The sequence below is a fragment of the Carcharodon carcharias genome, chromosome 15 (genome assembly GCF_017639515.1).
Source record: "Carcharodon carcharias isolate sCarCar2 chromosome 15, sCarCar2.pri, whole genome shotgun sequence".
Classification (NCBI taxonomy): domain Eukaryota; kingdom Metazoa; phylum Chordata; class Chondrichthyes; order Lamniformes; family Lamnidae; genus Carcharodon; species Carcharodon carcharias.
In genome coordinates this window covers 41298917-41318014 of record NC_054481.1, presented here as the reverse complement: position 1 = coordinate 41318014, position 19098 = coordinate 41298917, and the positions used below count along the sequence as shown (strand labels likewise).

Here is a 19098-nt window from a genome sequence, read left to right as displayed (position 1 = left end):
TGCCTTTTTACATCACCGTGTGCGATACTGTACTTAGTCCCGCATTCACCCTGTATGTGCCAGACTGCACCTCTCTCGTCCTTATCCAATGTATTTGGAGTTATACTAATTTACTTCATGTCTTACATTGTTATCACTCCCATACATTTACATTGTTGATGCTACATTATCACTAACCCATCTCCCCTTCAAGTCCTTGAATTTGAAAGTTCAGGTGGTCTGGAGGTCTTAGAACCCCAAACGAGATATGGAAGGGTCATGTCGAAGTGGTAGGCTCTGCTTCTGCTTCTTTCTGTTGGCTTGGAGGGTCGACTGGCCTTTAAGTACACTTTCATCCTTTTCTTCCTTTCCTTTGTGTTGAACGCACTTTGTCAGTTCTGTTGCTGCATGGATCAATGGTTGCTGCTACTTTAACTCATTTCTTGTGGGGCTGATAAACATTGTGCTCATCTTCTTGTTGCTTCTTTTGCTTTTTCCTTTTGCATGTGGGTCGTCTCGATGTCCTCTGTGGCTGAGGAAGACCGTTCCTTTGGTTTAGTGGTACGCTCACCTCTGCTTTTTGTTGTCAGCCATGGATGGCTGCTACCAGGTTCCGGCGTCTCATGGCTTTAGCAAGCCACTGGGAGTTGCACTATATGCACAGTGGTTGCAGTGTTGACCTGCTGTGCCGTCATCAGGCTGGAAATAGAGGCTTTCAGACTGCTAATCACACTCTTTCACCTTTTCCACTGGAGGCATCATGGTTATTTCATGGGTGGTTGGCTGGTCTGACCATTGAGGGTTTTCCAGGACCTGTAACGAGAACGGACAAATATGCTCCGCAAAGAGAGAAGACAGTTCAGAGCTCAAGTTCCAGTCAGGATATTCTTTTTTGTTCGAGTACTCAGGAACGTGCAGATGTTTGGTTAACAACAGTAGCTGTGTTGACATCATCTGCCATTTTGAGGAGATCGAAGGCTACACAGGCACCCTGCTCAGGAGAAAGATTGGTTACAGATGATGTACATCAGCTCAAAGATCAGTATCCCGCCATACCGCAGTGGTTCCAGGATCATACCAATGACCGGAAGTTGGATTCCTCTGGTCCCATCAAGTGGTGCATCTGTCGTTCAAAGCCAGAGATCTTTCAGCCAGAGATCTTTGTCCAACAGGACTGTTATGCTGGCTCCTTTTTCCAAATTTAAAATTTGTTAGATGGCCATTGACAGAAACGTCCACATTCCAAAATGAGAAACCAAGATCTTTGGCCTCACCCAAGAAGCATGGCTGTCTCTTTTCTGGGTTTGCAGTATCGAGCTTGTGGATCATCTTTAGACTTCCATTCATTTCCGAGTTTTTGACTTGCAGTTTTCCATTGTGTGCAATCCTATTGTATTGGAGGCATATGGCTACACATGCAGGACATTGATCTCACCTGTAGGATTGTGTTGCTCCACAGAACTGACATGGTCATTCTTCTGGCTTGTTCAGGAACTGTTTTCCCTGACTTAGAGTGCCGCTGTGTCTTTGTGGCTTAACAAGCTGGACTGAGTGTTAGCCTTGGCACCATGTTTTATTCTCTCCTATTAAGATTGTCCTGTGCTGCCCATGGAGTTCTGACCGGCTATCTGGATTGCCTTTTCCAGGGTTAGATCTTCTTTTGGCTTGCAGGAGGTCAAAGGGTGCAATGTCTATTAATCTTACCACTATTCTGCCCCTGATGAGTTCAGATTTTAAATCTCCATATTCACAACCTTCTGCCTACCTATGCAGATCATTGATGAATGAATCAACCGGTTCCCCTGGCAGTCAAACTCATTGAATTTAGCTCTTAAGTATTTTATTGCATCTTTAAGATTAAAATAAGTGTTGAAAGATTTTAGTACCTCTTCAAATGTTGCGGATGATTCATTAATTCCCTATCTTACAATGATGTTTTCTACAATTGGGCCATCCAGTAAAGCAGCATGTTCACCTCTCTTCTTCTGACTTTTTATTTAAACCTAAAGCAATGATGTATCTTAAGAATATTTTCCTCTAAAGTCCCAATTTTGAGAGTGGTCTGGGCCTTGGATTAGTCCAAATTGACTTGGAAGCGTGGAATTGTGATCCATTGTAAAACATTTTTAAGTGTATGTTCAGTTTTAAGAGCTTTCTGAATTTCAAGATGGCATTGGTATTCACTCAAATCAGCTACCCGCAGACCTGCTCAGCATTTCAATTTTTGGACTCACGAGTCCATTGAATTGGAGATTCTGTTTGCTTTTTGAGCTGGACAGTTGCGATGTTCCTGAAATATTTAATTAATTCTTTCTTTCGGACAAGCTCAGGCTCCAACTTGGGAAATCGGTTTTACCAATGGGTTTCTTTCAAACTGCACTTCTGACACTGAATTACTTTAATAAAATCTCAGGACTTGCTGCAGCCTGGAATTTTAAAAAGTTTAGCTCACCCTTGCGGGTTATGTCAACTCTGGAAGTCCAGCTTCAGAGTGCAAATGAGATTCAATGGAGTCCTCTGCTGCAGTAAGGAATTTTAAATCTCTGTCTTCAGCTTCCTAACCTTTCTCTGGAGCTTTACCTGGCAATTTTGTCTTCGTGCCTCTGCGTCTTCTGGAGCTTCTTTCAGGCCAGAAAACTTTGTTGAATTTTTCTCAGTCTTCCAGCATTTGGTTTGTCTCTGCATTTTAGCGAGGTTCTGTGTTATCTCCTTGCTGCCATCACATTGTGGGGTGATGGTTACAGATCAGTATGTCTTGGAGAAGTCTTCATAGCATTCCATAGGTTAACTGTAAGCCTTTTATTAACTACTAGAACTATTTACACATGTAAAGGGTATAAGCCAGGAGCTATCTCCATGCTTGGGTCTACACACGTCTCTGCTCAACACCACATTAACCCCTAGGTCTGGGTCATGTGCTTTCTTACATCACTGCGTAGGCAGTACTGTACTCAGTCTCACATTAACCCCATATGTGCCAGACCTTAATATTATATCTACATGTGCTGATTATTCCCCTTCCAACTCCTCCTTCATCATAAAGCCTAGAATATCAACTGAGGCCTCATTGTTTTGAAAAACATCACCCACTTGATTTAAAAGGAATTCTTTGAAAAGGAACCTCAACAAAACCTTTCAACCTACCAATTCGCTTCAAGAACTTCACTAAGAAATTTGAAGGTAAGACTGCTGAAGACACATGTAATGGGACTAAAAAAGATCAAGATAAGGCAGGCCTTTGTTAAAAAATATTTATTAAATTGGATAAAAATGAACACGACAATCATAAGGTAATTTAGGCTTCAAGAGTAGAATTTCTGCAATTCTTATTGCATTTTTCTTTTGCCACAAACTAAAAACATTCTTTCTTATAAAAGGTGATAATGCACAGGCAAATTAATAAGACACCCTAGCAAGTAATTCTACATGACCTAAAGTAATCCTCATCAATTATCAAGTTGCAAATCAGAGATATTTTCACCCAAATCGACATGTGACCAGGATTTTCTGTTGGTTTTCATATCAGTATACGAGATTGGGTGTTACAATGTGTTCTGACATTATTCATGTACCTAGTGTAGATCTATCAAATGCCAATTAGATTAAGGATGTCCTCAAGCTCCACCCTCAACACTTTTACATACAAGTATACTTCTCAAGTGCCTCACTTTAATCAGAACATCCCAACATCAAATAGCTCCACTACAGAAAAAGGAGCAGGCTTGTAACAGGCACTAAGAACAGCCAATCCTGTGGTTCTACAGAGAACGGCACATATGCTCAAAGTGCCGAGATGATACTGCCACAGTTGAGGGGTATGCCTGCCAAAGGCCTCTAAAAACGGATCAGAGCAGCTTCAGCTCAATACCTGACTCAAAACCACCCTCAATTGGAAAAAACTTTAGAGAAACAAAAAAAAAACTAAGTACGTGCACAACTATGTGATAGAAATATCACAATTTTTAGTATCTTCTAGCGATTTGGTGAGTCTGCAATTTTCTCTTCCTCAGTTTCTTACCAATCCAACCCACTGCCAATCTGAACCAGGTTTCACTGGAAAATACAAGCTGTAGGACATTAAACAGTATGGTTGGAACCAGATACAGTGGAAACTATTCTAAATGGCTTTTTCATTCTTCACAGTGCATCCTGACACCAAACCTTAAAACTGTGGCACAGACTGCAGTAGCAACTGTCACAATGTGCATAAAGGGGTTGGGAGATAAATTATGTTTTCCAACTTCTAACCCCATCCAAGAATAACGTATACTCCATCTGGGGCATCAGCTGAACTTGAGTTCTCCAAGGTCTCGTTCACCAGTGACTCTGCTACTGACCGCTAAGAAATGCCAAGTGTCCTTTGGTACATCGGTTAGCATAATGTCCTTTTTCACCACACTGGGAAAGAAAACACAACAATTTATTTCAAGGCCATAATTCTACAGACCACAGAGTCAGTTAAAGTATGGAAAAGGAAAGGCACAGTTGGGCCATCATTACCCCACTAATGCACCATGAGATTTGTTGGGTGATAGCTTCTCAGAGATGCATAATGAGAAAACTCAAACTTCTCTCTGATCCTGGAAGGTGATGAAGCAATACGTCAAGGATAATCCAATTCATTTTGTACAAACTCAAGGATCGATGTGCAATCAACTCCTTATTCTTTATGTGAAATATATCAGAATACAATGCTGCAAAATACTCTGAATGAAGTAAACCCACTTGAATGTACACAATATATGTAACTATACTACATTACATACAATATCAGATTATATCTGATGAAACTCATACCGCTATCCAAATCATTTGAGGTAATCATGTTCCAGCCATTGGACAATTTCAACCTCTCTGACCACCTCAAAGGCTGGTACACTCCATGGAGTGTTTTCAGCAAGCTAGTGAGAGAAGCCCTGTGGCAATGTTCTCTGGTACAGGCCAGTTAGCTTGACATTACTCCTCAAGCGAGTGCTGGAATCTATTATTAAGGAAGTCTTAACAATGCACTTAAAAAAGCATAGTAGGATTAGGACAAATCAACTTGGTTTTATGAAAGGGAAATCCTGTTTGAAAAGTTTATTAGATTTTTTGAGGATGTAACTAGTAGGATACATAAAGGGGAACCAACAGATGTAGTATACTTGGATTTCCAAAAGGCATTCAGTAAGGTGTCACACAAGATGCTAAAACACAGGATAAGGGTTCATGGAGTTGTGGTGACATATTAGCATAGATAGTGGATTGGTTAACACAGGAAGCAAAGGGATAAGTGGGACATTTTCAAGTTGGCAGGTTTTTTGACTAGTGGGAGTGTTGCAAGTGTCATTGCTCGGGCCTCAGCTATTTACAAACTTTATTAACAACTTAGATACATTACGCTCTATCTCTTCATCTAAGTTTGTTGACAATACGAAGCTAGGTGAGCATGTAAGCTGTGAGGAGGACACAAAGGCTGCAAAAAGATATATTCAAGTGAGTGGGCAAGAAGATGGAAAATGGAGTGTAATATAGGGAAGTGTGAGGTTATCAATTTGGTCATAAGAATAGAAAAGCAGAATTTTATTTTTTTTTTTAAACAGGTGTAAAACTTGTAAATGTTGAGAGAGACTTAGGTGGTACTCCTTCAATAAAAACAAAGTTAGCGTGCAGGTGCAACAAGCCATTAGGAAAGCAAACGGCATGTAGGCCTTTATTGTAAGGGGATTGGAGTGCAAGAATAAGGAAGTCTTGCTACATTTGTACAGAGTTATGGTGAGACCATAATACTGTGACAATTTTGGTTTCCATAGCTAAGGAAGGATATACTTGCATTGGGGTAGTACAGCAAAGGTTCACTAGATTGGTCCCTGTGATGAGAGGGTTGTCTGATGATGCAAGGCTGAGTAAATTGGGTCTACATTCTCTGGAATTTAGAAGAATGAGAGGTGATCTCATTAAAATATTCAAGATCATGAAGGGGCTTGACAGGGTCGATACATTGTTTCCCCTGTCTGGGGAAATCTAGAACAAGAGGGCACAGTTTCAGGATAAGGGGCCAATCATTTAGGACAGAGATGAGAAGAAATTTCTTCATTCAAAGGGTTGTGAATCTTTGGAATTCCCTATCCCAGAAGGTTCTGGATGTTCCATCACTGAATATATTTAATTTACTCTCTCTCTTATATTACATTCAATATATTAGACTTGAACTGCTAGGGAAATTACGTACCAGATTAAAAGAAAACTGTGAGGTTACTGGTTTTCCAAAGTAAACCATCACCGATGTCTTTTCAGAATTAATTGCCCTTACTTTGACTGGGGTAAAGAACTACCAGAGGAACTGATATTCATAACTCAGGCCCAAGCAGCCGATCTGATCGGTGCCCATCCACCACCTTAAATATTCACACCCTTCACCACTGGTGCACAGTAGCAGCAGTGTGTACCACTTACAAAATGCACTGCAGCAATACACCAAAGTTCCCTCAACAGCACCTTCCAAACTAGTGACCGTTACCACCTAACAGGACAAGGGCAGCAGATGTTGGGGAACGCCACCATCTGCAAGTTCCCTTCCAGGTCACACACCATTCTGACTTGGAACTTTATCACCATTCCCTCACTGTCACTGGGTCAAGATCTTGGAACTTACTACCTAACAGCACTGTACGTGTACCTACACCACACGACTGCAGCAGTTCACAGCAGTGACTCACCACCACCTTTTCGAGGGCAAATAGGGATGGGCAACAAATGTTAGCTTTTAAAAATAAAAGGTATAACAAAGTCACCCATGATTAATTGAATCATTTTCACTTATGGAAGTATTTCTCAATGATAATGGCTTGTCAAATAGACAGCATTTACCTTATAACATGTGACTTGCTCCAAAGGTCTAGGGCCTCGATTTGACAATGTCTGAAATTGGGATGGCTGCATAGGTCCGCCAGATTGTGTATTTGACTTCTGCTGCCCAACAATGATGTTGGCACTAGGAATCTGTACCAGAGAGGATGATCGCTGAAGAAACGGGGTGAGATTCTGCTGTGAAGAGAGAAAGAAAGGTATTAGCACAGGATTGTCAAACCTCCATGCCTTCTTGGGCTGATTTTCTTTTTTAATTTATTCATTCACGGGGTGTGGACATCACTGGCTAGGCCAACATTTATTGCCGATCCCTAATTGCCCTTGAAATTAAATGTAACTTGGCACATAGCTAAAGAATTACAAAATACAAGGCTGAATTCAAAGAAAATACATCAAATCACTGCTTCAGACCAATTTATAAACTTAATTTCAATACTACATTCAAGTCTCAGCCTAGATCAAGAGCATAACTCAGGAGTAGAACTTGAAACAATGGCTTACTGACTTTTGAGATGAGAGTTCTATCACTAAGAATGAGATCTTCTTTTATAATATTTTTTGGATTATGATAGTTTTGGACAGTTCAGTGGTATATGCATTCCTCCTCCTGTCACCCACCAAAAGCCCCAACTGTTGCTGCAGTTAAGTGCTGGTAACTCTACACGACCTTAACTGTCCACTCTTCACGTATGAGCTCTAACTAAGTGGGCAGGCTACGCAGCCAATGGTATCCATTGCTTAGCTTGATCCTGTCCATGTCCAACATTATATACTTTGCAGCAATCACTGGATAGCAATCAATAGTGGGAACATGATTGCTTTCTGACTTCCTGGCCTGGGGCTAACAGAGCCAATTGTAATACCATAGGTCCTTTTAGTCGGGGCAAAAACTAACTCAGCAAAAATCCAGCAATCATGTCTGGCAAGTTGATCTGTTTAGTTTAGTGCTAAACCATACAATGTCTAACTATTGCCCCACTGAAATGCTGTGCTAACCCAGTTGACCCAGAGGACTCATTCTAGGTGAAGGCTGGGAACAGAAAGATTCTTTGTGGAGCTGATGCACATCCTCTATAACCAGGAAGGAAAAGTAAAGCAACTTGGCCCAAGTCACTCTTTAGACAGAGGCCAAGGACAGAGAATTTACAATGTCATTAGCAATAGCAGCAGCATTCAATGAATGGGAAAGGGACTGAGAAGATTTGGAGAAAATAATGTACCAAATAAATAATTTTGGAAAAGTGATGGGCAGTGGCTCACCTTTTGGAGTATCTGTTGCTGTTGCTGTAACGGCGGTTGATCAACACCAGTACCCATTGGCAGCTCAAACCGAGGGCTGATGGAAGGAATAAAAACATTGAAGGTTTTTTTTGAACAAATCTCCACTTTTGTGGAAGGCAAACAGAGGAAGAGGCCAGTATGAGAGGAATAGGTTGTGAAGCACTTTAGTTAAATCAAAGTATAAAATCCAACCAGTTTACTGACACAATATAAGGGCTATAGGGTTCCTCCAGTTCCATATTTTAACATACGGAGGATGGTAAATGACTGGGTATTACAAGATGCAACGCTCCAACTTCACAGGACACCATAAACCATGACAGCCCTGCTTAAGCAATTCATTCCGCCACCCTTCAATCTGTAAGACACAGTGCAAAACGTTGTCTGATTATAACACACAATACCTGCTGTGATTTAGAAACACAAAGAAGCTATTCATCCCCTCAAGCCTGTGCAGTTAATCACTTAAGATTATGGCTGATCTGTAGTTCAACTTCATTTCCCCATCTCAGGTCCATATTCCTTGATCCCCCTTGCGTAACATAAAATTGGCGGGGCCTTTAAAATTTCAATTGACCCCCAAAATCCTCAGCCTTTTGGGGGACATGATTTCTGCTACCTTTTGTGTGGAAAAAGTGCTTCCTGATTTCTCTCCCAAATGGCCTAGCTTTGATTTGAAGATTATGCCCCCTTGTCTGTACCCCTCCCACCAGAGGAAGCAATCTCTCCATAACCACCCTTTTGAACCCCTTTATCATTTAAAGATCTTGTTTAAATCACTCAGCCTTCTGCTTTATTAATCAGCAGTTACTGGGAAATGATTGCTCAATAAAATAACGAGTTATTACATCTAAAAGTGGTCCACCAACCTGGAATACATCTATTATAAAGTGAAAGATCACAACATCCAATGTACCTGCAGTGGCTCTGAGTGTTATGCAAGCTATTAAGTCACATGGTAACGGCCCTTAACATTATACAACAGTTTTAACATAGGCTGAACACTCTCCTGACAAAGACTGTTTTACAAGACTCCTGATTTTATTGCTGTATTTCCACAAACACCCATTGTAAAAGTGTGAATTTTCCACGTGGTATGGATTGGGATCGCCTTCAATGGCAGCGACCAAAAGTACCTCCCCCACATTGTAATAACAATGGGCCCACCAGTCCAGTAGGGTAAATAGATTGAGCTTCGAGGGGCTGGCACAGTATGTAGAGCTCAGCAACGTACACAGCATAGGAATGAACAATGAACACACTAGGAACGGATCGAAACCTTGCTGCAGCTGAACGGAGCTGAGCACCACTGGACCTACCTTGGTGAGTCAAGAATCAATGGCCTTGTATTCTTTCCTACTGCAACAATCAACATCATTCTACTCCCCCACACACTGAATATATGCCCTTGTGACCAATGCTCCCTCTAATTTTCCTTTGTGGTGGTGCACAGCCTGTGTGGCACTGCTTATACAAATATTAAAGGAAACATTGGTTACATGTGGCCTATTTATTTCACAGCATGGGATGTTACAGATCACTGCGTGGCTTTGAGAATGCTGCTTATGATCTATCATTCTCATAGGAAGAAACTCCTCAGACTTCTTTCCTCCACTGGGGAGTAACAGGTATCTGCAAGTCCCTAATGGCGAAGCAAGCCCATCTCTACCAAACCTCATCTAATCTCTCCTCCCACCCCAACATTACTCATAACAGAGAGACTAGCATTTACATAGCCTCTTTCACAATTTCAGGATGTCTCAATGTGCTTCATAGCCAATCAAGTAGACTTTTGTGTAATCACTGTTGCATTGTAGGAAACTTGGCTGCCAGTTCGTGCACAGCAAGCTCCCACGAACAGTAATGTGATAATAACCAGATAACTTGTTTTTCAGTGATGTTGATTGAAGGATAAAAAAATAGACAGGATGGTGGGTATGACTCTCCCTGCCCTTCTTCAAAATAGAGCCATGGGGTCTTCACATCCACCCGAGTAGACAGACAGGGCCTTGGTTTAACATTTCATCTGAAAGACAGCTCCTCTGATAGTGCAACACTTCCTCAGAACTGCTCTGGGAGTATCAGCCTAGATGTTGCACTCAGGTCACTGGGGTGGGACTTGAGCCACTACCCCCTCCCACAACACGCTGGCTATTTTCAGCATTTACTGTTAAGATTCATCATTGATCCCATAGCAATGACCAATCACAGTAATGCTCACATCAATTTTATTGACATCATGGTCAATAGGCAGTCAGAAAATCACTGATCAATTTCGCCTGAAGCCGTTATGTGTCGGTATCAAGGAGAAACAGTGGGCAAATGGAATTCAAGGAGACATGATCCAACAGAATGACAGAACAGGTTTGATGGGCTGAATGCCCTGCTCCCATTACAATGTTCCCACGTCGCTGTGTACTTACTGCATGAATTTACAGCTGGGGCCTTCAGGACAGAACCCTACCAGATAATTTACACAGATGACTCGCCGTGTATGCCGGTGTCTGCACAGAGGACCTGCAACAAGACAAGATTCAAACTCAATAATCTGCTAAAATTATAATTCAGCAAATAACATTCTCACACTCATGGCACAGGAGTGCAACAGGATTCAATGGGGTTAATCACAAAGGGTCTGATAAATCATAATTGTACAGAACTGCATCCGTTTAAAAGCATTTTATTTTTATACTTAATTAAAACAATATTTGTGATATCAATGCAACTAATCTTGGTAAGGAATATTTACAAAATGCCTCTAACTTGGAACAGGAAGGAGTAACAAAAGCAAAGTGAAAATGTCCTCACCCAACATTGACAGAAATCTCAGGCTTTAAAACATCACAGGCTAGCAACACTGATCTCAGGCAGGATGGCAGTTGTGTCACAATGGCCCCCAGCAGGCTGGATTAGGAAAGGGGAAAATAATTTTTAAAAAACTGGGTTGTTGCTTCAAACCACCATTGAGCACCTCCTGCTGGAGAGTATGCCAGTGTTGAGGTTAAATCTGGACCAGGCACCTAACCAGCTGCAGCTCACTTCTGAATTGAGAGTGGAGCATAAGGACCTACTGCCAGATCTCTGCCAATAAATACCAAGGAGATGTATATGAGTGACCCGAGGCAGCCAATTCATCAATTTTATCTTTCCACAGCTCACTGCTTACCATGTTTACAGAACCCTCGGTCATACCAGGGGCAGTCTTTGATTTTGGACTCAGGATCAATGTGTAGAAACGGACATTCCTTGTTACTACATTCGCCTGCAAAGGAAGGAGGAACAAATTAAAACACCGGCCACAGTAGCAAGAAGAGCGCTCTCAAGTATTCTCTTCAATTTCCAGGACTTGCTTAGACCCTTTCAATTCTCCTTCTGCCTTGATGCCATCCTATAACCCATTAACCTCAATTGATTCAGGAATCTATCCATTTCCTTCCTGAATATTTCACCTGAACTAATTGTCCTCATTCTGACAGCAGCTTATTCCTGAAATTAACTCAGGAGTACAAATAAATTAATTCTTAAATTGTGTCCAGCTTAAGTTTCTATGAGGAGACCTGTTCTAGGATACTGAGAGCATTAGAAAGCACAGGTTCAGTCTCTGCAACATGCCCATACAGAAAACCCACTCCTGGTGAGGAAGCAGGTGGGTTCAAACCTAAAAGAAAATCTACAAAATGAAAATAAACAAAGCATTAAAAACACACAGCAGGTAACCATCTTCTGAAACAGAAATATCGACTAACAACCAAGTGACCAGAGCTTCATCCGAACCCTTGACCAATCTGTGGTACAATTCTAGCTGCCAATAAAACCCACTACACTGCCCGGAAAGAAAAATATTAACCAAGTTATTCTTAAATATTTTTAATTCATCAAATTTTTAATGGTAACATCACAATGTTACGGTTTTACCACTAGGGGAGTGACAGACTGCTCTTTTAACATCCTATCTTACTAAGTTAACCACTCTGCCATCACCAAAATACAAAGCCCGCCCTTGCCACCCCCAGCTGCAATCAGACACCTGGGAGTGTTTGGAAACCACAAACAGGGAGTGCTCACCAAACTTGGAATAGAAATAGCACTCGGGCATCTTGGTCATGTCGTACTCGTGTAAGAATTCACACTGATCTCCTTTCTTGCAGAGCCCTCTCAGCCAGTGCTTGCACACCACCGTCTTCTCGCCGCTGATGTGGCGAAAGGGGCACATTCCACCTGCATAACAAAATCAGATTCAATCACCAGAGCTGTCCCTCTTCACAGGACACTTCTAGATTTGCTATTTCAGGGGTGATGAGGATAAGACCCACAGTGAACAGACAGGATTTTCACAGGGGCAGAGACTCCTAGTGCATAGTAGAAATTAGGTCACCTCATACAGAATGAAGAACAATAACTTACACCTTTTAAAGACTGACTAGATTTTCTTGTGAATAATGGCTCATTTGATATGAGGAATGAAAACCATACATCAGTAGGATGGAATTGGATAGGTTTGCCTAATTATAGAAAATATTTCCTCTCCTTTGAGCATGCAGCTGACTCCTGCAAAGGAATGAGCTAGGAGACAATGTCCTTCCACAACATGAAGCACACTAGAACAGAGGGAGCTGAAATGAACTGCCCCGTGAATTTTCTTCAGTCTGTGGAAATAACTTGATTCCCATCCTCTCCTGAAACCAGGGCGGAGACTGAGAATGCCCTAAACAGGATATCGCAGGTGCAGGTCAGTGGTCCTGACTCTCCACCCCACTGCCCCTCCCTCACTGGCAGCATGAACTCATTAAGTTATCATGATGAAGAAATACTTTGGGACAATCTGACTCACATTAATGAGCCACGTTACTGAATTATCTCCCCTTCCTCATTTGACCCCACTGGTTCTCCTTGTCCAAGAACCATTACATAGCTGAGAAGATGAGCTGCTCCCAGATTTCTGTCAATGCATTACTCAGTTGGGCACTGGCATGTGAGCATTGTCAGAGTGACTCTCCTTTGTGGGAAAGCCTCCCTCTAACATCAAAAGGTAGAACAGACCTATATGGGCAGGGTGCTGGGGGTGTTGGGGGTGGGGGGGGTGCAGGAGGAACAGGGGATGAAAAGGAGGCTTCAGGAGGAAACCATCACCGCCCCCCCCCCCCCGAACCTCAAGAATACTTCATGCACAATTATAGTAAAACACATGAAAACAACATCTGACCAAACCTTAGTGATAAGAGCTCTGGTCACTAAACAGTTTACAGTGTCAATAATGGGCTAAAGTAGATTGGAAAACAGCAGAGAATTGAAGATAGAAACGGCTCAGCCTGGATCGCTTACCCTTTCCACATGATGCCCTCAGAAAGAATTCACAGACAGCTGCCCCAGACTCTGAGGGAGAAATAAAAAGAAACGTATTTTAAAAGATCACTAGTTTTGAAATGTTTCAGTTACAATAATGTAGGTTAAAGCTATTATTTGTGCCTCATGACTAATGGTATAGGAACAGCAGTGGGCCATTTGGCCCCTTGACCTTGTTCTGTCACTCAATGAGATCATGGTTGATCTCTGGCCTAACTCCATATCCCTTAATATCTCTGGTTAACAAAAACCTACCAATCTCAATTTAAAACTGACTGAGCATCAACTGCTGTTTGGGGAAGAGTCTGTAGAAGTGTTTCCTAATTTCATTCCAAAATGATCAGCCCTAACTTTTAAGCCATGTCCTCCGGTCCTAGACTGCCGAACCTGCAAAAACAGTTTCCCCATTGCCTGAAAGTCATTTTTTCTGCCCTCCTGTATGAACAGAAGGGTTCGGAATTGGGCGGTCTCAAGCTGTTCCCTTGGGAGCACATGTGTGAAAACACACAAAATTACTCACCAAGTGGACAACTGCCCATTCCCAACCCCCACTTCACCATCCACCACCCGTCCCATGATTGAGGCAAAGACCCATTGGTGAATGGGGGCCAGGCACGAGAACATTCATGTGAGTTGAGAACAACTACTCTGTTTACACTGTTGCGTCAGTTCACCAGATACTACATTTCTCAAAACTATATCTAGCACACTAACTACATAGACTTTAAAATAAAAGAGTTTCAGCAGCTGGTACAAGATGGACAAGAGTGCACAGTAGGAGGATGACCTACATCAAGAATGTCGACCACTCTTTCATGCTGATCCAGATGGCTGGCAGCCAGAAGTATCCAAAGTGGCACCAGTTTAAAACTGTGTTTACATAGATTGATTGCTGAATAAAGTGGGTTAGTCTATTTGTTCTCATCATTTGGCTCATTCAAAATTGCTGCTCCTTCAGGAGAGAAGGTGTTAATCATTGTTACGATGGTGTGGTCGGAAAGTTGCAGCTGGTCGGAGTACTCCAGAGATATCTCCTTTACAAAGGTGCTAACTTGATGTGGGCTATCCGAAGGCAGTGATTCATACAGGGTTCTGTTGTTATATCAAACTGCAGCAGTTGTGTACTTAAGAACTGTATGTAGTTAGGGGAGTGAGGAAGGAAAAGGGAGTTGTCAATAGCAATCGGTTTGTCACTACAAAAAATTCCCAAGCAGTAGAATTGACCTATGATTACAAATATTCTGTACGATACTTAATGAAGCTTCCTTTATGCACACTCTCCACAGTCAAGAGGACAGGCCCGTGTAATATCCCAGAGTGTGGGGCTCAAGGTGGTGGTAATACCTCCTCTTTTTTCCCCCCTCAGCTCAACCCCTTCCTACAACAGCACAGCGGAGGATGGTAACTTACCATGTGGGGAAATCACGCAGTGTGGTAGAATGCAGTTCAGCTGTAACATTCTGCAATAGTGTTTGTGCACACTTATATTCTCACCAGTAAATGATGCTCCACTGATGTCACTCCAAGACTAACATTGAGTTTCTGTAATGCTTTATAGAAACTAGAGAAAAGTTACAGCACAGGAGGCCATTCGGCCCATCTTGTCCATGCCAGCCCGAGGACACCCACATGACCTTTCTAATCCCACCTTCCTGCAGTTTACAGCACTTTAGGTGCAGATCCAGGTACTTTTTAAAAGAGTTTAAAGTTTCTGCCTCTTCCACCAACTTGGGCAGCGAATTCCAGACACCCACTACCCTCTGCGTAAAAATGTTCTTCCTCATGTCCTCCCTACACCTTCTACCACTTATCTCAAATCTACGTCCCTTGGTTCTAGAATTCTCCATCAAGGGAAACAATTTTATCCTGTCCACTCTATCTATTCCCCTCATAATTTTGTATACCTCAATCAAGTCACCTCTCAGCCTTCTTTGTTCTAAGGAAAATAACCCCAACCTATCCAATCTCTCCTCATAGCTACACTTTTCTAACCCTGGCAACATTCTTGTAAACCTCCTCTGCATTCCCTCCAGAGCTATTACATCTTTCCTGTAATGTGGTGACCAGAACTACACACAATACTCCAGTTGTGACCTCACCAGCGTTTTATATAATTCCAACATTATATCCTTACTTTTATATTCTATACCTCTGCCAGTGAAGGAGAGTATTCCGTATGCCTTCTTTACAACCTTGTCTACTTGAACTGCTGCCTTCAGGAACCTGTGTACATCTACCCCTCTAAATTCCCATTTATTGTGTAATCCCTGTAACTGTTTAACCTCCCTAAATGTATGACCTCACACTTCTCTATGTTACAATCCGTCTGCCACTTTACCACCCACTCCACCAACCCATCTATATCATTTTGGAGATGATGGCTATCCTCTACACTATCCACTACTCGGCCAATCTTTGTGTCATCTGCAAATTTCCCAACTGTGCCCCCCACGTTCACGTCCAAATCGTTAATGTATAACACAAACAGCAAGGGTCTCAACACCTTGAGACAACTTTCCATTTGCAAGGGCATCCATCGACCATTACCTTTTGTTTCCTGTTACAAAGCCAACCTTTTATCCAGTTTGCCACATTACCCTGAATCCCATGGGCTTTTACTTTCCTGACCAATCTGCCATGTGGGACCTTGTCAAATGCCTTGCTAAAATCCATGTACACAACATCCACTGCACTTCATCAACCCTTCTTGTCACTTATTCAAAGGAAATCAATCAAATTTGTGAGGCAATACCTTCCTTTAACAAATCCATGCTGACCGTCACTGACTAGTCCATGCCTTTCCACATGACAGTTAATCCTATCTCTCAGGATTGATTCTACTAATTTGCTCACCACCAGTGTAAGACTAACCGGCCTATAATTGTTTGGCATTTCTTTTGATCCCTTTTTAAACAATGGAACTATGTTTGCATTTCTCCAGTCCTCCGGTACCTCGCCTATATCGAGTGAAGATTGGAAAATCATCCTCAGAGCATCTGCTATCTCCTCCTTCCTTCAGCAGCCTCAGAATCCATCTGGCCCTGGTGACTTATCCACTTTCAAGGATTTCAGCCCTTCGAGTACTTCCCCTCTCTTTATGACTATCCCGTCCAATATCTTGCAGGGTTCCTCCTGGACTACTATATCTACATCCTCCATTTCCTTTGTAAACACGGAGACAAAATATTCATTCAAAACCCTTCCCACAGCCTCTGCATCTATACACAAGTTTCCATCTTCATCTATGATAGGTCCCACTTTTTCCTTAACTAACCTTTTCGCATTAATGTATTGGTAAAACATCTTTGGGTTATCTTTAACTTCACTTGCTAATCTTTTCTCATGCCCTCTCTTTGATTTCCTTATTTCCTTTTTTATTTTGTTCCTGCACTTCCTATATTCGTCTAGGCTATCTGCAGTGCGTAGTCCTTTGGGCCTATCGTACGCTTTCTTTTTCTGTTTGATCTTCCCCTGTATTCCTCTGGACAACCAGGGAGGACTATATTTTTGAAGATGACAGGACAAATTGTGGGGAGGTGGTATAGTGGGATTGTCACTGGACTAATATTCCAGAGATCCAGGGAATCGCTCTGGGGAAACACGGTTCGAATCCCACCACAGCAGATGGTGAAATTTGAATTCCATAAAAATCCGGAATTAAAAATCTAATGATGGACATGAAACCATTGCTGATTATTGTAAAAACCCATCTGGTTCACTAATGTCCCTCTAGGGGAGGAAATCTACCGTCCCTTACCTGGTCTGGCGTACATGTGACTTCAGACCCACAGGAATGTGGCTGACTCTTAAATGCCCTCTGAATAAGGGCAATTAGGGATGGGCAATAAATGCTGGTCCAGCCAGTTAGGCCCACATCCCATGAACTAAAAAAAGTTGATAAGCTATTAATAAAGCACACATGATTACAATTCCAGACACCACACTTGAGACAGGGGGTCAATCATTTCAACTGGCAGGATGGTCGGAACAAAACTTCTTTATACGTGAGGATGTCATGATGATGCCTAACGGTGGATAACTTTCAAAAGAGAATTGGATAAATACTTGAAGGGGGGGGAGGGGGGTGGGGAGAGAGAGAGAGAAGCGGGGGGGGGGGGGGGGGCGGGGAGAGCTGAGGGGTATAGGGGTGAGGGGGAAGCCAGGTTTTTTTTTTTTTTTGGGGGGGGGGGGGGGGGGAGAGCCAGGGTTTTTTTTTTGGGGGGGGGGGGAGGTAGAGGGAGGAAGCCAGGGGTTTTCCGGGGGGGGGGGGGGGGGGGAGGAGGAGAGGAGGGAGAAGGGGAAGGGAGGAGGGGGAGAAGGGGAAGGGGGGAGGGGGGAGAAGGGGAAGGGGGGAGGGGGGGAAGGGGAAGGGGGGAGGGGGGGAAGGGGAAGGGGGGAGGGGGGGAAGGGGAAGGGGGGAGGGGGGGAAAGAGAGGGGGAAGAGGAGAAAGGGGACGGGAGAGGGGAGAGGGGGGAGAGAGGGGAGAGGGGGGAGAGAGGGGAGAGGGGGGAGAGAGGGGAGAGGGGGGAGAGAGGGGAGAGGGGGGAGAGGGGGGAGAGTGGGGGAGAGGGGGGAGAGAGGGGAGAGGGGGGAGAGGGGGGAGAGAGGGGAGGGGGGGAGAGAGGGGAGGGGGGGAGAGAGGGGAGGGGGGGGAGAGAGGTGAGGGGGGAAGGGGAGAGGGGAGGTGAGGGGGGAAGGGGAGAGGGGAGGTGAGGGGGGAAGGGGAGAGGGGAGGTGAGGGGGGGAGGGGAGGTGAGGGGGGAAGGGGAGAGGGGAGGTGAGGGGGGAAGGGGAGAGGGGAGGTGAGGGGGGAAGGGGAGAGGGGAGGTGAGGGGGGAAGGGGAGAGGGGAGGTGAGGGGGGAAGGGGAGGTGAGGGGGGAAGGGGAAGTGAGGGGGGAAGGGGAGAGGGGAGGTGAGGGGGGAAGGGGAGAGGGGGGGTGAGGGGGGAAGGGGAGAGGGGGGGTGAGGGGGGAAGGGGAGAGGGGGGGTGAGGGGGGAAGGGGAGAGGGGGGGTGAGGGGGGAAGGGGAGAGGGGGGGTGAGGGGGGAAGGGGAGAGGGGAGGTGAGGGGGGAAGGGGAGAGGGGGGGTGAGGGGGGAAGGGGAGAGGGGGGTGAGGGGGGAAGGGGAGAGGGGAGGTGAGGGGGGAAGGGGAGAGGGGAGGTGAGGGGGGAAGGGGAGAGGGGAGGTGAGGGGGGGAAGGGGAGAGGGGAGGTGAGGGGGGGAAGGGGAGAGGGGAGGTGAGGGGGGGAAGGGGAGAGGGGAGCTGAGGGGGGGAAGGGGAGAGGAGCGAAAGGGGAGGTGAGGGGGGGAGATGAGGAGGGGGGTGTCTGTGAGTGCTTCCCCACCCCCACTCACTGTCCATGCCGGGGAAGGGCAGCGGCTGCGCCCCGAGCTGTTGCTCCACCGCCATCTCCAGCTCGAACCTGATGTGCTCCACGTTGGAAATGAGCTCCTGCATCTTGCCGCTCCCACCGCCTGAGCGACCCTACCCCAGCCCAAAGATTTACAGCCTGAGCACTAGGCCCGGGAACGGCACCGCGCCGCTCACCCCTGACCCCCCCCCGCTCCAAACAATGAGACGCGCTCACAAGAGGCGCCGCCAATCCAGTAACAGCGCCACCTCTCTGCGGGAGGACTCAGCTT

At 44.4% G+C, this 19098-nt stretch overlaps 1 protein-coding gene across 4 annotated transcripts; it reads right to left on the bottom strand.

Moving 5' to 3' along the window:
• Nucleotides 1-3216: 3216 nt before the first annotated feature.
• On the bottom strand, nucleotides 3217-19014 carry cpsf4 (cleavage and polyadenylation specific factor 4). Of its 4 annotated transcripts, XM_041206270.1 has the most exons (9): nucleotides 18811-18938; nucleotides 14244-14584; nucleotides 13432-13482; nucleotides 12175-12327; nucleotides 11276-11371; nucleotides 10533-10626; nucleotides 8089-8164; nucleotides 6829-7005; nucleotides 3217-4377 (listed from the first exon to the last, which is right to left on the bottom strand). In XM_041206270.1, the coding sequence occupies exons 4-9, from the start codon at nucleotides 12320-12322 to the stop codon at nucleotides 4309-4311; spliced, it is 660 nt and encodes a 219-aa protein (XP_041062204.1). In that variant the 5' UTR covers nucleotides 12323-12327; nucleotides 13432-13482; nucleotides 14244-14584; nucleotides 18811-18938; the 3' UTR covers nucleotides 3217-4308. The 4 variants fall into 4 exon arrangements, with proteins under 4 accessions (XP_041062204.1, XP_041062200.1, XP_041062202.1 ...); XM_041206266.1 differs by lacking the exon at nucleotides 14244-14584 and having other exon boundaries at nucleotides 18811-19014; XM_041206268.1 differs by lacking the exon at nucleotides 14244-14584 and having other exon boundaries at nucleotides 6829-7002; nucleotides 18811-19014.
• Between the last annotated feature and the right edge of the window lie 84 nt (nucleotides 19015-19098).